This window comes from Capricornis sumatraensis, chromosome 14, assembly GCF_032405125.1.
Source record: "Capricornis sumatraensis isolate serow.1 chromosome 14, serow.2, whole genome shotgun sequence".
NCBI lineage: Eukaryota > Metazoa > Chordata > Mammalia > Artiodactyla > Bovidae > Capricornis > Capricornis sumatraensis.
The window spans coordinates 74,305,161-74,321,588 of NC_091082.1; the positions used below are offsets into that span (position 1 = coordinate 74,305,161).

The following is a 16,428-nucleotide window of genomic DNA, read 5'->3' on the forward strand; positions in this document are numbered from 1 at the left end:
TACTGCTTCAGAATTCTTCATATGAAAAGATCTCTGAATTGTGTTAGTGATTAAGTATGCATTAACAGTGTAAGGTGTTTTATTATAAAAAGAAAATACAATGTTTTGCCACCTGAATATGTTTTTACCAGTAAGATAAGACTGGTTGTACTCTGGACTTATCTTACTCATTAGGAAGATGTAAGAAGTATTTATTGACAGTATTTTCATGGAGGATAACCGTGATGGCCAATGATTGCAAAATAAGCTATATGCCTGATTCTATTTAATCTGAAAAAATAAGCTTTGTGTAACCTTATGATCTCATAGTGAAAATTACATTTAAATACTTGAAGAGCCATGGGTAGAACAGATTATGTTGGTTCTATGTAGTTCCAGAGGTTAAAAGTAATGCTAATGTATGGAAAATGCTAGGGACAGATTTGGGTCTGAATACAAACAACTTTAAAACAATATTTGTGTTGTTGAAAGTCAAGATGAACTATTTTAAGAGGTAATGAGTTCCCTGCCCCTAAGTGTATTCAAAGTTTAAATTCCCACTTTTGAAGGATTTTTCAGAAAAGATATTTTCCTAGTATTTGAATTAGATCTGAATATCCTATTATTAATTTCTTCAAGATCTTGGTCTATAAATGATAGGGACTAAATGAGAAATGTACATTGCTGTAGTCATTATATTTATTGCCTATAATTAAATATATAAATAGAAATAATTATTAGCAATGATTATTGCCTATAATGGGCTTCCCAGTGGTAAAGAATCTTCCTACTGATGCAGGAGATACAGGTTTGATCCCTGGCTCAGGAAGATCCCCTGGAGAGCAGAATGGCAATCTACTCCAGTATTCTTGCCAGGATAATCCCATAGACAGAGGAGCCTGGCAGGCCCCAGTCTTGGAGTCACAGAGTGAGACACAACTGAGCATGCGTGCACACATTACCTACAATACTAGATCTGTGCCCTCAGGCAAGTTACTCCACTTTGCTAACCTCAGTTCTTCACTTGTAAGTGAAGATATTAGTAGTATTTAGGGGTTTTTATAAAGATGAGTTAATATGTGTAAAGCAGCTAACACAGTGCCTGCTTATATCCTAAGCATCCAATAACATGTTTGCCTTTATTGTCATAGACAACCTGCTAAAAAGTTTGGGTCTCCCTATCCTGGGAAGCTTTCCCATGTCCTATAGTGCATTCATTTTCTTGAGATTTCCATCCTCTGTTGATCTTAGAGAATGCATACTGATGGCAAAGATTTTATTATAATTTGGTTACAAAAACATGAACACTTCATCTTCTTCTCTTACAAATATCCTTGTATTGTTTTTGTTTTTGCATTCTCAGTTGCTGAAAAAGTAGGAAACTTTTCAAATATAACTACATTAGAGCTCCCAGAAATGAAAAAGTCAAGACAGAGTGATGTACTCTGGCTTACAGTAGATTCACAGGACTAGTGTTTTGGTTTTATCGTATAGTTTTGTTTTGCTTGACTAGCAAATGGAGATCCCTGCGCGAACACATTAAAAGTACTTCACCTTGTGACACTGCCAGAGGAGTCATTCAGTTTTACAGTCTGAACATGTGTGTTGTGCAGTTGATGACTGAGAATCAGATGAATGGCGTATGACTCTCGTTCCTTGATCAGTTGCACGTTCCTGTTTCATTAAGATTAGTTCTCCTGAGACGTTGTCAAGTTTTTCATTGTTGAAGCCTCTATCATTGTTATGAAGTTACCTGCCAAAAACAGATAGCTGACTGTAAAAATTTAATAGGTACAAGAAATGTCTCCATCTAACTTACTGTCAAATCTTTTTTTTTTTTTCTTTTACTGGAATGAGGGAGAGGACCAGGAAACAAAGAGAAAAGAAAGATCATGAGATTTATGAGGTTGAGGTTTGCTGAGCCAGTAATGACTCATAAAAGTTGTATTGTTTTAATAATATCTCCCAACTGGCATCATATTATGGTCTCACAGTCTCACTAATCTGAAGTAGCAGTGAGTGCTTGAATCTTTTCTTAATTAATATAAGTTTTTTGACATGTTTAGAGAATTTTTGTATTCAACTTTGCTTACCTAAATTCAACTGAGAGAAAAGACTCAATTTGGTAATCCATTCTATCTAAGTAAGATGCTAGACACATTTCATCTTTCAATGGGTTGAGGATATGTACGTTGCTTAAAGGAAAAAAAAAAGATCAATGAGGACTTGCTGTGTTTATAAAAACAGGAAGCAGATGGAAATTCCTGATGACTTCAGATCCAGGTGAATATTTACATGAAAATTTTGTTTAACCATTTCAATTGTTTTAGTTCGAATTCAGGGTACTAAGCTAAAATATACCAAATGAAAAATTATTACAAAATCTAAGAAATGATTTACATTTTGTTCTTAGAAATTACTTCTCAAATGATTTCAAGGACTCTGCTCTTTCAGTATATATCTTTGTTCTCTGCTGGCTTCGTTTCAGTCTCATTTGCTGATTCCTCTTTCCTTGATCGTTACGAGGAATTTTCCTCTAGATCACACCCTTCAGCATATCAGTTTCATTCCCAGTCTACCAGAGTCTTTCTTCATTATGTAGAATTCAGAATATAAGGAGGAAAAAAAATCAGAGTCATGCTTATAAGGGAGGTGCCCCTCATAAACTTTGAAATAAATAGCTCTAGAATTCCATGAAACTCAAATTGAAAACTGGTTGTCAGTCTTCATAGTTTCATCCATCCCTTGTATAATTGATGTCATTCCAATCTGGGTTGTTGGTATAGTGTTCTTTCTAATGTTTCCATTTCATATGTTCCATGGAAAACTGGGAATCTTTTCCTAAACATTGTCACAGTTGTTTTTCTGAAGTATGAATCATAGCATGACTTTGTTTGTTTACATGCTTCCATAGCCTTTAGTGAACATAATAAACCCTAAATTCCTTAACATTGCATTTGAAGACCCACAGAGTCCTCAAAAGTGGTCATACTCCATCTAGTTTCATCTCTCACTATCTTCTGCCCCTGTTCTGTTTTAGGTGCCACACCTACTTTCTACCTCTATACCCGCATACTCTACCTACAGTGGTATCTTTTGACTCCTTTCTGTGTTAAAGTATACTTACCTTTCAAGATTATGCTCAAACACCACGTCTGTGAAACTCCATTTCTTGCTTGGTGTCACCTGGGTTTGTATTAACTGTCTTTGTCCATTAAACTGGAAAATTATTCTGAATTATCCGTTCTGTTATATACAGCCTTAAAACATGATATTTATTAAAAACTTGTCATAAATACATTTTCATGGACTTTGAAGTGAATTGATTCAATTTTACCAAAATTCAGCACTGCATGGCAAACTTGTAAAGTTACAGATTTCTTTTCGAGTCATCTGGTGGTTTGCTTCTCCAGGAGGTAGGATTCTGCGATTGATACGGACCAGAACAGAAGATGCTGGCCAGTATACATGTGTTGTAAGAAACGCAGCTGGAGAAGAAAGAAAAATCTTTCGGCTTTCAGTATTAGGTATTTATACAGTTTACAATATTGACTCATTGGACATGAGTTTGAGCAAACTCCGGTAGATGGTGAAGGACAGGGAAGCCTGGCGTGCTGCAGTCTGCAGTCCATGGGGTCACAAAGAGTCAGACACGACTGAGTGACTGAACAACAACAGAAAAAAGTTAAATTGTCTTAAACACGTTCTGGAAGCAGATTTAACATTTATCTGCAGCTTGATCTTATATTTGTGTATTCTTTGGCCCCTGGATTGTCACTCTTGGCAAGAATTCAACGTTAGAATGGTTTGTATGTAATCAGTTGGATTAAAATGGCTGAAATGCCGTGTCTTGTCAGTTCACAGTTGTTCACCAGTGTTCTAAGACTGTGATCACTTTTTGAATGTGAGTGTGTATCTGAATTGTAGAGAGAGAAATAAGTGTCTCATAGATTTTATTACTCATTGACTTGTTGACATATTTATCTGGATTTTATGATTTATATATAATAAAATTCATTATAATTGAATTTATGACATGTAGCTTTATAGTTTATCTTAGAATTGATCAAGCAATATGATAACATTATTCTAGTAAACAAATAATAATGAGAATTTGGATTGTTTTAAAGGGTACTGCTTAATAAAAATATATAAAATAGATACCTATAAATAACCAAATTGCTGTTATAATTGCTCCTTTTTCTGTCTTTTTTTTCTTAAGTACCACCTCGCATCATGGGTGAAAATACATTTGAAGATGTGAAAGTGAAAGAGAAACAGAGTGTTACACTGACTTGTGAAGTGACAGGTAAGGGGCTCAGCTCTTGGATTTTTCCTCAGCTCACTGGCTATTCCTTGCCTTCACTTACATCACAATTAGTTGAGAATAATCAAGCATTTGAAATTGAATTCTAGACCAGTACAGGTGGTAGAAATATAGGAGGAAATCTTTCAGATTCTATGGAGATAAAAAGGAAATTCTTAACAGTGAAAAAAGGAAGGGAGAGAAGCATGGAACAGAGACAGAAAAAGAAATACATACTGGTCTTTTCTTTCAATTAGGTAAATTGTTTTTTCTTTTTTAATTCTTCTATTTGCAGGTAGGATTTTTCTGTCCCACCTCCTATTATTTTTTCTTTCCTTCCCTAAGTTTGCACCTTCCTTTCCTTTTTACTGCTTTCTCCAAAGAAATAATTTTGGTGAAAGGATAGCATCATTAGGAAATGGCAACCCACTCCAGTGTTCTTGCCTGGAGAATCCCAGGGATGGTGGAGCCTGGTGGGCTGCCATCTATGGGGTCACACAGAGTCAGACACGACTGAAGTGACTTAGCAATAGCAATACCATCAATTATGATCAAAAATGTCACCTTTAGTTAACATGTTTGTATATAATAAAGAGAATGGAGATGAATAAAAAGGAAAATTCTAAAGCTTTCACTGGCTTTCTCCATGAATCATTGTGTTGCATGTAATACAAATAAATCTATGAGAGAACATTTCCAAGACCATCTCTTTAGTGAAGGCATGACCTTGCAGTTTTAATGGAACAACTGGAGCAGCCCATACATTTTATAGAATGTAAGAGTTTTAAGGAAGATTCAATTGATTTATTGCTTTGTTGTTTAGATGCCCTATAATACATTTATGAAAGCAAGGAAGTATTTTCATTTCAGAAAGGCAGATATAAAAACTGTCACATATACATTATGTAACCTGTTTTCTTTCTCTAAAATGATGTGGTAACAACTCTTGCATAGAGACCATCTGCTTAAATTTTATAACATCTTATCTTGAGCCTTCTAGCTTCTTCTTAATGTTTCACTTGGTTTTTAGAAATTTCTTTTTTATTTTTGTTTCATCAAGATATAATTGATATATAATATTGTATAACTGTAAGGTGAACAACATACTGATTATATACACACACACAGACTACCACACTGTTAACATCCATCACCTCACATGGCTGCACACTTCTTTTGTGATTAGAACTTTCAAGATCTACTTTCTTGCAGCTTTCAAATATACAAGAAGTATTGTTAACTGTAATCATGATTATTAACTTGTTATTAGAAGTTTGTGCTTTCTGGCCACCTTCACTTATTTATCCCACCTCCAACCCCCTCCCTATACAATCACTAATGGGTTCTCAGTTTCTATGAGTTTGATTTTATTAGATTCCATGTATAAGAGAGATCAGACCATATTTGTCTTTGTCTGTCTGACTTATTTCACTTAGCATAATGTCCTCAAGGTTTATCCATGTTGTCACAAATGTTAGGATTTCCTTCTTTTTCATGACTGGATAATACTAAAAAAAAATATATATATATATATATGTGTATATATACAGTATTTAATAGTAGTATTATATATTGTAGAATAATAGTATGTAATAATAACATTAAATTATATGTATAGTTTTGCATATGTCACATTATCTTTATCCAGTTATCTATCCATGGACACTTAGTTTGTTTCCTTGTCTTGGCTATTGTGAACATTGAAATGCAGATATCTCTTTTGAGATAGTGATTTCATTTTCTTCAGATTGTTGGACACATAGTAATTCTATTTTCAGTTTTTTGAGGAACTGTGATACAGTTTTCCATAGGGGTTATACCAATTTACATTCCCTCCAAAGGTGTACAGGGATTCCTTTTTTTCACATCCTCATCAACACTTGTCATTGCCTGTATTTTTAAAAAAAAAAAATTTTATGAGACTAGTCAATTTACAATGTTGTGTTAGTCTTAGGAGTATAGCAAAGTGAATCTGATATACATATATCCACTCTTAGATTCTTTCCCCATATAGGTCATTAGAGTATTGAGTAGAGTTATTTTTGCCATCCAGTAGATCCTTTTTAGTTATCTGAGTTCTTTGTGCCATATAGTAGGTCCTTATTAGTTACCTATCTGATATATAGTAGTGTGTATATGTCAGTCCCAGCCTTCCAATTTATCCACCCCCTCTCTTATTCCCTAGTCACCATAAGTTTATGTTCTGCATCCATAACTCCTATGTTTTTGATAATAGCTATTCTAACAGGTGTAAAGTGTTACCTCATTGTGCTTTTGATTTGTCTTTCCTGGATGATTAGTGACATTGAACAGCTTTTCTTGTACCTGTCAGCCATTTGAATATCTTCTTTGCAAAAAATATCTATTCAGGCCCTTTGCCAAATTTTTAATTGGATTCTTTGTATGTTTGTGTGTGTGCGTGTTTTGCTGTTGAGTTATAAGAGTCCTTACATATTTTGAATATTAACCACTTTATCAGATAGTGGCTTGCAAATATTTTTCCTGTTTTATAGTTGCCGTTTCATTTTGTTGATGGTTTCTTTGCTGCATAGAGTTTTTTAGTTTGATAGAGATAGTCCTGTTTGTTCGTTTTTGCTTTTGATGCCTATTCTTCTGGTGTCATATCTTAGAAATCATTGCCAAGACCAGTGTCAAAGAGCTTTGTCCCTATGCTGTCTTTCAGGAGTTTAAGGGTTTCAGGTCATACATTTAAGTCGTTGATCCATTTCAAGTTAATTTTTATGAGTAGTGTAAGATATGGATCTAGTTTCATTCTTTTTGCATGTGAATATCCAGTTCTCCCACCACTATTTATTGAAGAGACTGTGTTTTTCCATCGAGTATTCTTAACCCTCCTGATTGTGTATGTATCAGTTTATCTTTCCATTTATAATTCTGTTCCACTGGTCTATGTGTCTTTTTTTATGGCATACCTTACTGGTTTGATGACTAGAGCTTTGTAATATAGTTTTAAATGAGGATATGTGATGCTTCTCATTTTGTTCTTCCTTCTCAGGATTGCTTTGGCTATTGAGGGTCTTTTGTAATTCCAAACAAATTTTAAGATTTTTTTTTTCTATCTGTTAAAAAAAAATGCCATGGGAATCTTCATAGGGATTGTATTGGACCTATAAATAACTTTGAGTAATATGGACATTTTAATTAAGAATATTAATTCTTCCAGCCCATGAATACAAGATATCTGTCCATTTATTTGTGTCTTCTTTTATTTATTTCATCAATGTCTTATAGTTTTCAATGTAGGGATTTTTCACTTCCTTGATTATATTTATTCCTAGGTAGTTTTTTTTTGTTTGTTTTGATGCTATTGTAAATTAGATTTTTTAAAATTTCTTTTGCAGATAATTTGTTGTTAGTGTATAAAATGCTACTGATTTTTATCTTGATTTTGTATCTGAAGCTTTACTGAATTTGTTAATTAAAGTTAACAGGTTTTTTTTGGTAGAATCTTTAGGATTTTCTCTATAATCATGCCATCTACAAACAGACAACTTCTTCCTTTCCAATACTGATGCCTTTTCTTTTTTGTGTGTGATAATCTGGCTTGGATTTCTAATACTGTGTTGAATAGGAATGGTGAGAATGGGCACTCCCATCTTATTCTTGGTCTTAAAGAAAAACTTTTACTCTTTCACCATTCAGTATGATGTTAGCTATAGAGTTGTTTTATGGCCTATTTTATATTGAAGAATGTTCCTGCTATATACAATTTGTTGAGATTTTTTTTTTTAATCATGAACAGATGTTGAATTTTGTCAAAAGCTTCTGTGCATCTACTGATATGGGTATATGATTTTTATCTTTCATTCTGTTGATGTGATGTATTATATTTTCTGTGTGTCTTGAACCATCCTTGAATCCCAGGGATGAATCCCATTTGATCATGGTGCATGATCCTTTTAATTTAATGTTGAATTCCATTTTCTAGTTTGTTTTCTTTTTTTGAGAATTTTTGTTTTGTATTCATCAGGGATATTGGCCTGTAGTTTTCTTTCTTACCTGACTCTGGTATCAGGGTAATGCTGGCCTTCTCAAATGAGTTTGGGGATGTTCCCTTGTCAATTTTTTAAAGAGTCTGGGACGAATTGATATTGACTCTTTTTTAAACATTTGGTAAAATTTATCACTGAAACCATCTGGTCTTAGCTTTTTCCTGTTGGGAGGTTTTAGATTTCTGGTTTAATATCCTTGCTAGTAACTGGTCTGTTTAAAATTTTCTGTGTTCTCATGGTTTAGTCTTGGCAGGTTTTATATTTCTAAGAACTTACCCATTTTTCCCTAGATTGTTAAGCTTGTTGGCTATAGTTTTAGAGAGTAGTCTCTTATGATTCTTGTATTTCTGTGTTATCAGTTGTAATGTCTCCTCTTTCATTTGTAATCTTATTTATTTTGATCCTCTTTCGTCTCTTTTTTTCTTAGTCTAGCTAAAGGTTTATAAATATTTTTTCAAAGAACCAATTCTTAGTTTTATATCTTTTCTGTTGTTTTCTTGTACTCTATTTAATTTATTTCTGCTCTAATATCTAATTTATTTCCATTTAAGAATACCATTTTTAATTTCTTAGAAGACTGGTCTGGTGGTGGTTTTTGTTTTTGTTTGTTACTCTCAGCTTTTGTTTGCTTGGGAAAACCTCTTATTCATATTTTTTCAGCTTTAGTATTCTTGGTTGACAGGCTTTTTTTTTTTTTTTTTAAGAGTATCTTAGGCCATTCTCTCTTAGCCTTCTAAGTTTCTTATGAGAAATCTGCCTATACTCTTAGGGGAGTTCCCTTGTATGTGATCTGTTGCTTTCCTCTTACTGCATTCAAATTTTAGTTATACTGTATTTAAATGTAGCCCTTTTTAGTTCAACCTATTTGGGATCTTTTGGGACTCATGAATATGAATGTCTATTTGGGGAAGTTTTCAGACATTATCACTTTAAATATACTTTCTCTTCCTTTCTCATTCTCTTTTCCTTCTGGGATTCCCATAATGTGTATATTGTTTTGATGATAGTACTTCGTAACTCCTGTAGGCTTTCTTCACGTTTCTTCATTCTTCTTTTCATTTTGATCCTCTGATTAGATAATTTCAAGTCTTCTAGTTCTTTTGCTTGGTCAAGTCTGAAGTTGAGGCTTTCTTTTGAATTCTTTAGTTCAGTCATTGTATTCTTTAGCCCTAGAATTTGTTTGGTTGTGGGGGTTTTGTTTTTTCATTATGGTTTCTATTTCTTTGTTGAACTTCTCATTTTGTTCATGCATTATTTTCTTAATTTTGTTTACTAGTCTTCTTTAAGAGGATTATTCATAGATCTCCACATTTTTAGGGTCAATTGTTTTGTTATTGGAGCTTTATTAGTTTCTTATGAAGTGTCATGTTTAACCAATCCCTTGCAGTGGTATCTGCACACTTGAGGGTCTCCAATTCCAGACTTTGAAGGTTTGCTTCAGCAGAGATAGTTCTTCACCATGCAACTCAACTTGGGATTCTGTCTGGGTCAGCTGGTAGCATGCTTGCACAGATGGGCCTTTCTGACAGGGCCTCTATTTGGGTGAGGCCCACTGTCTCTTCCTGAAATGTGAGGTCAGGACATGGAGTGCCATGTGTGCTATACTCAGCAGTTAGGCGAACCTGTGAGTTTGCTTTCTTGCCCTGTTAGGGCTATAGAACAGACTTCATTGCCAGTACAGTTGAGCCTTAATATATCATCCTAGTCCACTTTCCTAACAGAACTTGTTTTTATAGTTTTACATTTTCAAAAATAAAAAATCTGAACAATTTAAAACAGTATTTTTAAAAGTCCCGCTAAAAATATGAAAGGTATTTTTTCTAAAGGCTATAAATATTAAAGGAATAGTACTGTACATTTCTATCTTTCTACCTATCTATATATCTATGCTAGAATCCTGGTATAAACACAAAATACCTGCTTGTTGAATTGTTTAATTAAAGGCTTTCCTTATTTGCAGCTTTCCCTCAAAAATATAAAATCTTCTTAAGAAATTTAATATGCATATAAAGGTATTCATGAGTAACAATTTTAGTAAAAATGCATACTCCATTCTTTTTAAATGTATTTTATTATGAAAATATTTAATTGTAATAACCTAAGGTATGGTGTGTGTGTGTGTGTGTGTGTGTGTGTGTGTGTGTTAGTCATTCAGATGTGTCTGACTCTGCAGTCCCATGGACTGTAGCCCACCAGGCTCCTCTGTCCATGGACTTCTCCAGGCAAAAGTACTGGAATGGGTAGCCATAGGGATCTTCCCAACCCAGGAATCAAACTCCGGTCTCCTGCATTGCAGGCAGATTTTTTACCATCTGAGCCACCAGGGAAGCCCAAAGTATGGTATAAATTTAGTTAAACACAGAGACTAATATAACTATTTCACTTGTAGATTTTAAAAATATAAGCATGATTATTATTGTAAATTCGCTTATGTTTGTTAATTTATTTTAAAATGAATAGCTTTCCATTCTTTTAGAAGTGGAATAATTAAAAAGGGAAATGAATGAAAAATGCATCCTTTTCTTTATTTTTAAATTTTGTATTGGAGTATAATCTAGAGAAAACCATGATTTGAAAAGATACATGTACCCCAATGTTCATTGCAGCACTGTTTAAAATGTATCCTTTTAGTTACCAATTGTAGATGTGATAATTAGCCAACTCTCAGAAATGTCTTTTTGTTACAGGGAATCCAGTACCAGAAATAACATGGTATAAAGATGGTCAGCTCCTGAAAGAAGATGACACTCATCATCTTATGTCTGGTGGCCGTTTTCTTCAGATTGCGAATGCCCAAGTGTCACAGACTGGAAGATACACATGTTTGGCATCTAATACAGCTGGTGACAAGAGCAAAAGTTTCAGTCTTAATGTGTTGGGTAGGTGTAAGCATTGCTTCAGGTCTCGACAAATCAGCCATGGCAACAAGTTCAATTCTCTTCTTTTATTTAGTTAATATTTCTACCTGGACCAGAGCTTGTGTACATTTGCTTATTTTCTTTCATTAATTAATTTATACATTCATTCATTCCATTTGGCATACCTATCGTTTCCAGGTACTGTGTTTTGTACTAAGCACAACTATGAATAAGATATACATTAAATAAACAGTAATAAAGGAAAAACAAATACTGGTGAAAGAAAAGCAATGAAAGGGGCTCAACGTGGGATATTTTATCATTTCTTCGGGGAATTCTGCCATTATTGGTAATTGTCTATACTGGAATCTCTATTGGTAACTAAGATGAAGAATAGATGTGGACAAGCTCATGAAAATTTTATGCTTGCTCATGAGTGATAATGAATTAACACAATCCCTTGTGAGGCCGAAGGGTTAAAACAGCATTAAAATGCTTTTATTTTAGAAATGTGTTTCCTCTGTCTTAAAACACATCATCTCTTCTTCCCTTTGTGAACTTACGTAGCAGTACTGGGGACTGCTCCCACTGCGGTGAGGGACTGCTGTAGATTTTCTTTTCCTTCACATAACATGCTGCTCCTCTGTTGTTATGTGTGTTTCTGTCATTTGCTAACTCATTAATACCTAAAAAATCTTAGAGGGTACTATTGTGCAGTAAATTACCTGGAAATTGCAAATTTTGTGTGTTTTTTTAAACCATTTGATTAACAATTCTTTTTCCTAGATAAATTCTCTCCCCTTGAGATTAATGTGCAATGTGTAAATTCTATATTGAGTCAGTGATGAGCTGTGAAGATTCCTAGGTTAAAATGTATACTGAGACCACAAGTGTAGGTTTTAAATCTCAAATGGCTTCCTTCTCATTTAACACAGATCAGTACATTTGAATATCAAGCCCTTTGAACGCAAGAAAAACTATACCATGAAAACAAATGGCCTAAGAATGGTGAAATAACTGTACGTTCAGTTTCTGTAGCATTAAAGTTATACTTATGTCTCAAAAATAACATTAAAATAGAGTCCAGATTTCTGCTCACATTAGAAATTTAAAGTGCACCACCTAAATATATTGTATTTGATTACTGATATCAAATACATGTTTCATTCTACTAAAACTGACTATAATTGAGGATGCAAATTTTTGCTATTTTTTTATTTCTTTACTTGTATGTTATGATAGTTACTGGCTAGACTAGTGGAATAGCTAGTCTCATACAGGATACAGTCCTCAGGCAGCTTACAGTCTAGTTGAGTAAAGAGACATGTCGGCCAGAAAAGCTAAGGCAGAATACTGGATAGTATAAGTAAGTGTTAAATGAATACTATATATAAGTACTAATTATATAAAATATAAATTCCCTAAGGCAAAACTGTTTTTATCTTGAAAAAATATAGCCCCAGCACCTGTTACCTGAATCAATAATAATGAGAGTTCATGAGCCAGTTGTCCTGTAACAAACTCATCTTCCCTGCATGCCCATCAGTGTTTGAAAGTCAAATACCCAGCCCGGGATTTCCTCCCCTCTGCTGTAGCCTGTTGCTTCTCTTAGAGCTCTAAATTCCTCATGACCCCTTCCTCCCACCACTGACTGACCTCTCAGTACTGGCTCATGTCCAGATCCTACCCCTGTCCTCTGGAAACTAGATTTCAAACTCTTTCCAGCTCCTTGCAGTAATTGAACTCTGACTCTTCCCAGGAGACATCAGCTCCCTGGCGATTCTCTTCAGTGGAGATCACATATTCTTTATCACAGGCATCTCAAGTTCTATTATCTGACTATATTCCTTCCTCCACTTCCTACTCGCTTTCTGGTTATTTATTTCTTGCCATTCTCATTCATTCATTGAAGACGAGGGATCTGAATCAGTTTTCTTTTCACCAACTTCATAAAAAGTTAAGGCTGTTTAAGTGTGTATATCTGCAAGTTCCAGTCTACCCAGCCATAATTCAATGTTTTTACCCTTTCTTTCCCCAGAGGGTAAATTATCCTTTTTGTTCACAGTTATTGCTTCTACCCTTCATCCTGTATCTTGTCCCCCTTCTTTGGTCTGTCAGTCTTACCCACTGTCTGCCTTACCTCCAGCTTCATCTTCTGTTGCCTCCATCACTTCAGATAGTCAACATTCTGTCTATACATCTTATCCCACTAAAAACAAGCTTCTGCCCACACCATTTTTGATACTACTGTTGTAAGCCTGCCCATTGTTAAATCAAACATTGTTCAATTCTTATCTTAATGGTTGGATCCCTTAATGATGTATCCCTTTCTCCTGGACACTGTCCCTCCCTAGTTATCCTTGCACACCTTTGGTTGCTCTCTTTCTCTCTCCTTTATGAACTCTTACTTAATCCATCTCTTAGACATTAGGTCCCCTTATGTTTCATCCTTATTTCACTGCTCATTTTACTCTAGTCTCATCAGGTAACAAATTTAATTCCCAGAGGTTTCATTATCATTTCCTATCAACTGGAGACTTTTTAAAATCCATACCTGCAACCCAGATCTTTCTCCCAAGGTTCAGATTTCTATATACAATTGCTTGTTGGACGTTTCTACCTGCAATTCTCACAAGCACTTAAAATTTAAGATAATCAGACTGAACAAACCATCTTCCCCTCCTGAATGTGCAGGTCTTTCCATATTTTTCCTTTGTTTTGCCTCAGTGCAATTTACCTAGGTTCATTCCCAAGCAAGAAAATTGGAAGTTACATTTGACTTTGGTTTCTTAGCCCCTTAAATTCTATCAAGTCCTGACAGTTGGTTTTCTAAATCCTTCTTTAATTGTCCCCTCCTCTCTGTTCCTTTCTCCACTGCTCTAGCTCAGGCCCTCATTATTTTTTTTTTTTTACAAAATAATATTTCTGTATATTCTCAGAATTGGATTAGAAGTTTCAAACCTCATTCAAACTGTTTTTAATCACCAAGATAATAAATTTTTTAGACTTTTAGCAGTAATACTAGATGCCAGAATACATGGAACTATATCAAAATTTTGAGTGACTATAAATTAGAAATCTAGCATTCTAGTCACACTAATTCAAACAAATAGAATCAAAATGTCATAAATTTTTTAGCTAGGCAAAATTTCATGATTTTTTAAAAAACATTATATTATACATACTGTATATATATAGTATATATATGTGTATATATGTATATATAGTATATATATACACATATACATGTATACACATATATAGTATATATATACTATATATACACACACATATATACTATATACTATACATACTATATATACTATATACATATATATAGGTGTATATATATATATACATTTCATATTCAGTGCTCCTATTTCATTTAGTTTGTTTCCCAATTTCTCTCCTTTTTTTTCTTTTGATGTTCTTTCTCATGCCTTTACCAAGCGTAGTAGAAAAGCTTTCATTATCTTTTATGGAACAAGTGTACCTATCGTTCTCTTGCTTCCAAACTGACCCTTTTGAGTCCAAACTCTGTATATTTCCTATATTCTCTGTATATTTCCTATATTCTCTGTATATTTCCTGCTTGCTCCTCACTGTTTACTCTGCTATATATACATATATAATATATATATATGTGTGTATATATATATATACATATATACTATATATATATGTACACACACACACACACACACACACACACACACACATATATATATATATATATGGGCTTCCCAAGTGGCTCAGCAGTGAAAAGTCTGCCTGCTAATGCAGGAGATGTAAGAGACATGAGTTTAGTTCCTAGGTTAGGAAGATCTGTTGGAGAAGGAAATGGCAACCCACTCCAGCATTCTTGCCTGGAAAATCTCATTGACAGGGGAATCTGGCAGGCTATAGTTCATGAGGTCACAAACAGTCAGACATGACTGTGTGTGTGTGCACATGAATGAACACACACACACACATATGTATATGAAAGCTTTTTTGAAAAATACAAATGCCCAGGTATTGCTTTTTTTCCTCCAAAGCTCCAAATGTGTTTCTAATGAGCAACCATGTTTAAAAACAGCAGGACTATATGGTGATCTTCTACTTTTATCTAGTGTGTTTCACTTTTTCTATTTCATATTCGGTGCTCCTATTTCATTTAGTTTGTTTCCCAATTTCTCTTTTTTTTTCTTTTGATGTTCTTTCTCATGCCTTTACCAAGCGTAGTAGAAAAGCTTTCATTATCTTTTATGGAACAAGCGTTCCTATCGTTCTCTTGCTTCCAAACTGAGCCTTTTGAGTCCAAACTCTGTATGTTTTCTATATTCTCTGTATATTTCCTGCTTGCTCCTCTCTGTTTACGCTACTCTGCTCCCAACATGCTCCCGCCTCCCACTACTCTCCTTTCTTTCATCTTGTAACCAGTACCAGTTCTTTGAGGCTCACTTTGAAATCTGCCCCTTTAGGTGATCCCTGATGAGAGTCCTCTGACAATCCCGCACCTTACCTTGGATTGGATGCTCTGCTCCCTCCGTGTATCCTGTACCGCTATTTCCATGATTGTCCATACTGCAGTGTGTTAGGATTCCCTTTTATATGTCCTCCTCTCCATTACTCTGTGAGCTTTTGAAGGTTCTCACTGCTTTTGTGTAAAATGAGAACAGTAACCAATTGTTTCTATAGTTGTTAGGGAATGGAATTATGCAAATAAGTACTTACGGAAACTTAGAAATGCACAAATAAAGAAGTTTCTGAGTCTATTTCTTGGATTAAATTTTAAATCTTTTTCAGTATCTCCTATAATTGCTGGTGTTGATGGCGATGGCAACCCTGAAGACGTCACTGTTATCCTTAACAGCCCCACGTCTTTAGTCTGCGAAGCTTATTCATATCCCCCAGCCACCATCACCTGGTTTAAGAATGGAACTCCTTTAGAATCCAACCGAAATATCCGTATTCTTCCAGGTAACTAGCTTACTTCAGATACCCAAGATGTGTTTGTACCACCTACTTTTATAAAAAACAGAATCATTGCTATTTTCATATAAACACTTGCATTGTTCGTGGTGGTGTACTATTGCTATCTAATTTTTAAATTTTATCTCTAAATCTTGTAATCTAGGGTAGTAAAATTTCTTTTTGAAAGACCAATAAAGTAAATAAAAGGCAAATAAATAAATACTACAGTGTGATTAATTGCTTAAATATAATGTTGAATACCAAAAAGGGTAGAAATTCACTTCTTGTTGAATTGAACCTTGAAGGTTAGTATTTA

General features: G+C 34.3%; 1 protein-coding gene across 1 annotated transcript in view; it reads left to right on the forward strand.

Annotated features, from left to right (window-relative positions):
• HMCN1 (hemicentin 1) overlaps positions 1 to 16,428 on the forward strand; it is a 537,733-nt gene that overhangs the window by 368,290 nt on the left and 153,015 nt on the right. Inside the window, exons 47-50 of the mRNA XM_068985901.1 lie at positions 3,393 to 3,506; positions 4,202 to 4,288; positions 10,986 to 11,177; positions 15,945 to 16,118. Coding sequence (XP_068842002.1) covers positions 3,393 to 3,506; positions 4,202 to 4,288; positions 10,986 to 11,177; positions 15,945 to 16,118 — 567 coding nt within the window. The remainder of the gene's footprint in view (positions 1 to 3,392; positions 3,507 to 4,201; positions 4,289 to 10,985; positions 11,178 to 15,944; positions 16,119 to 16,428) is intronic.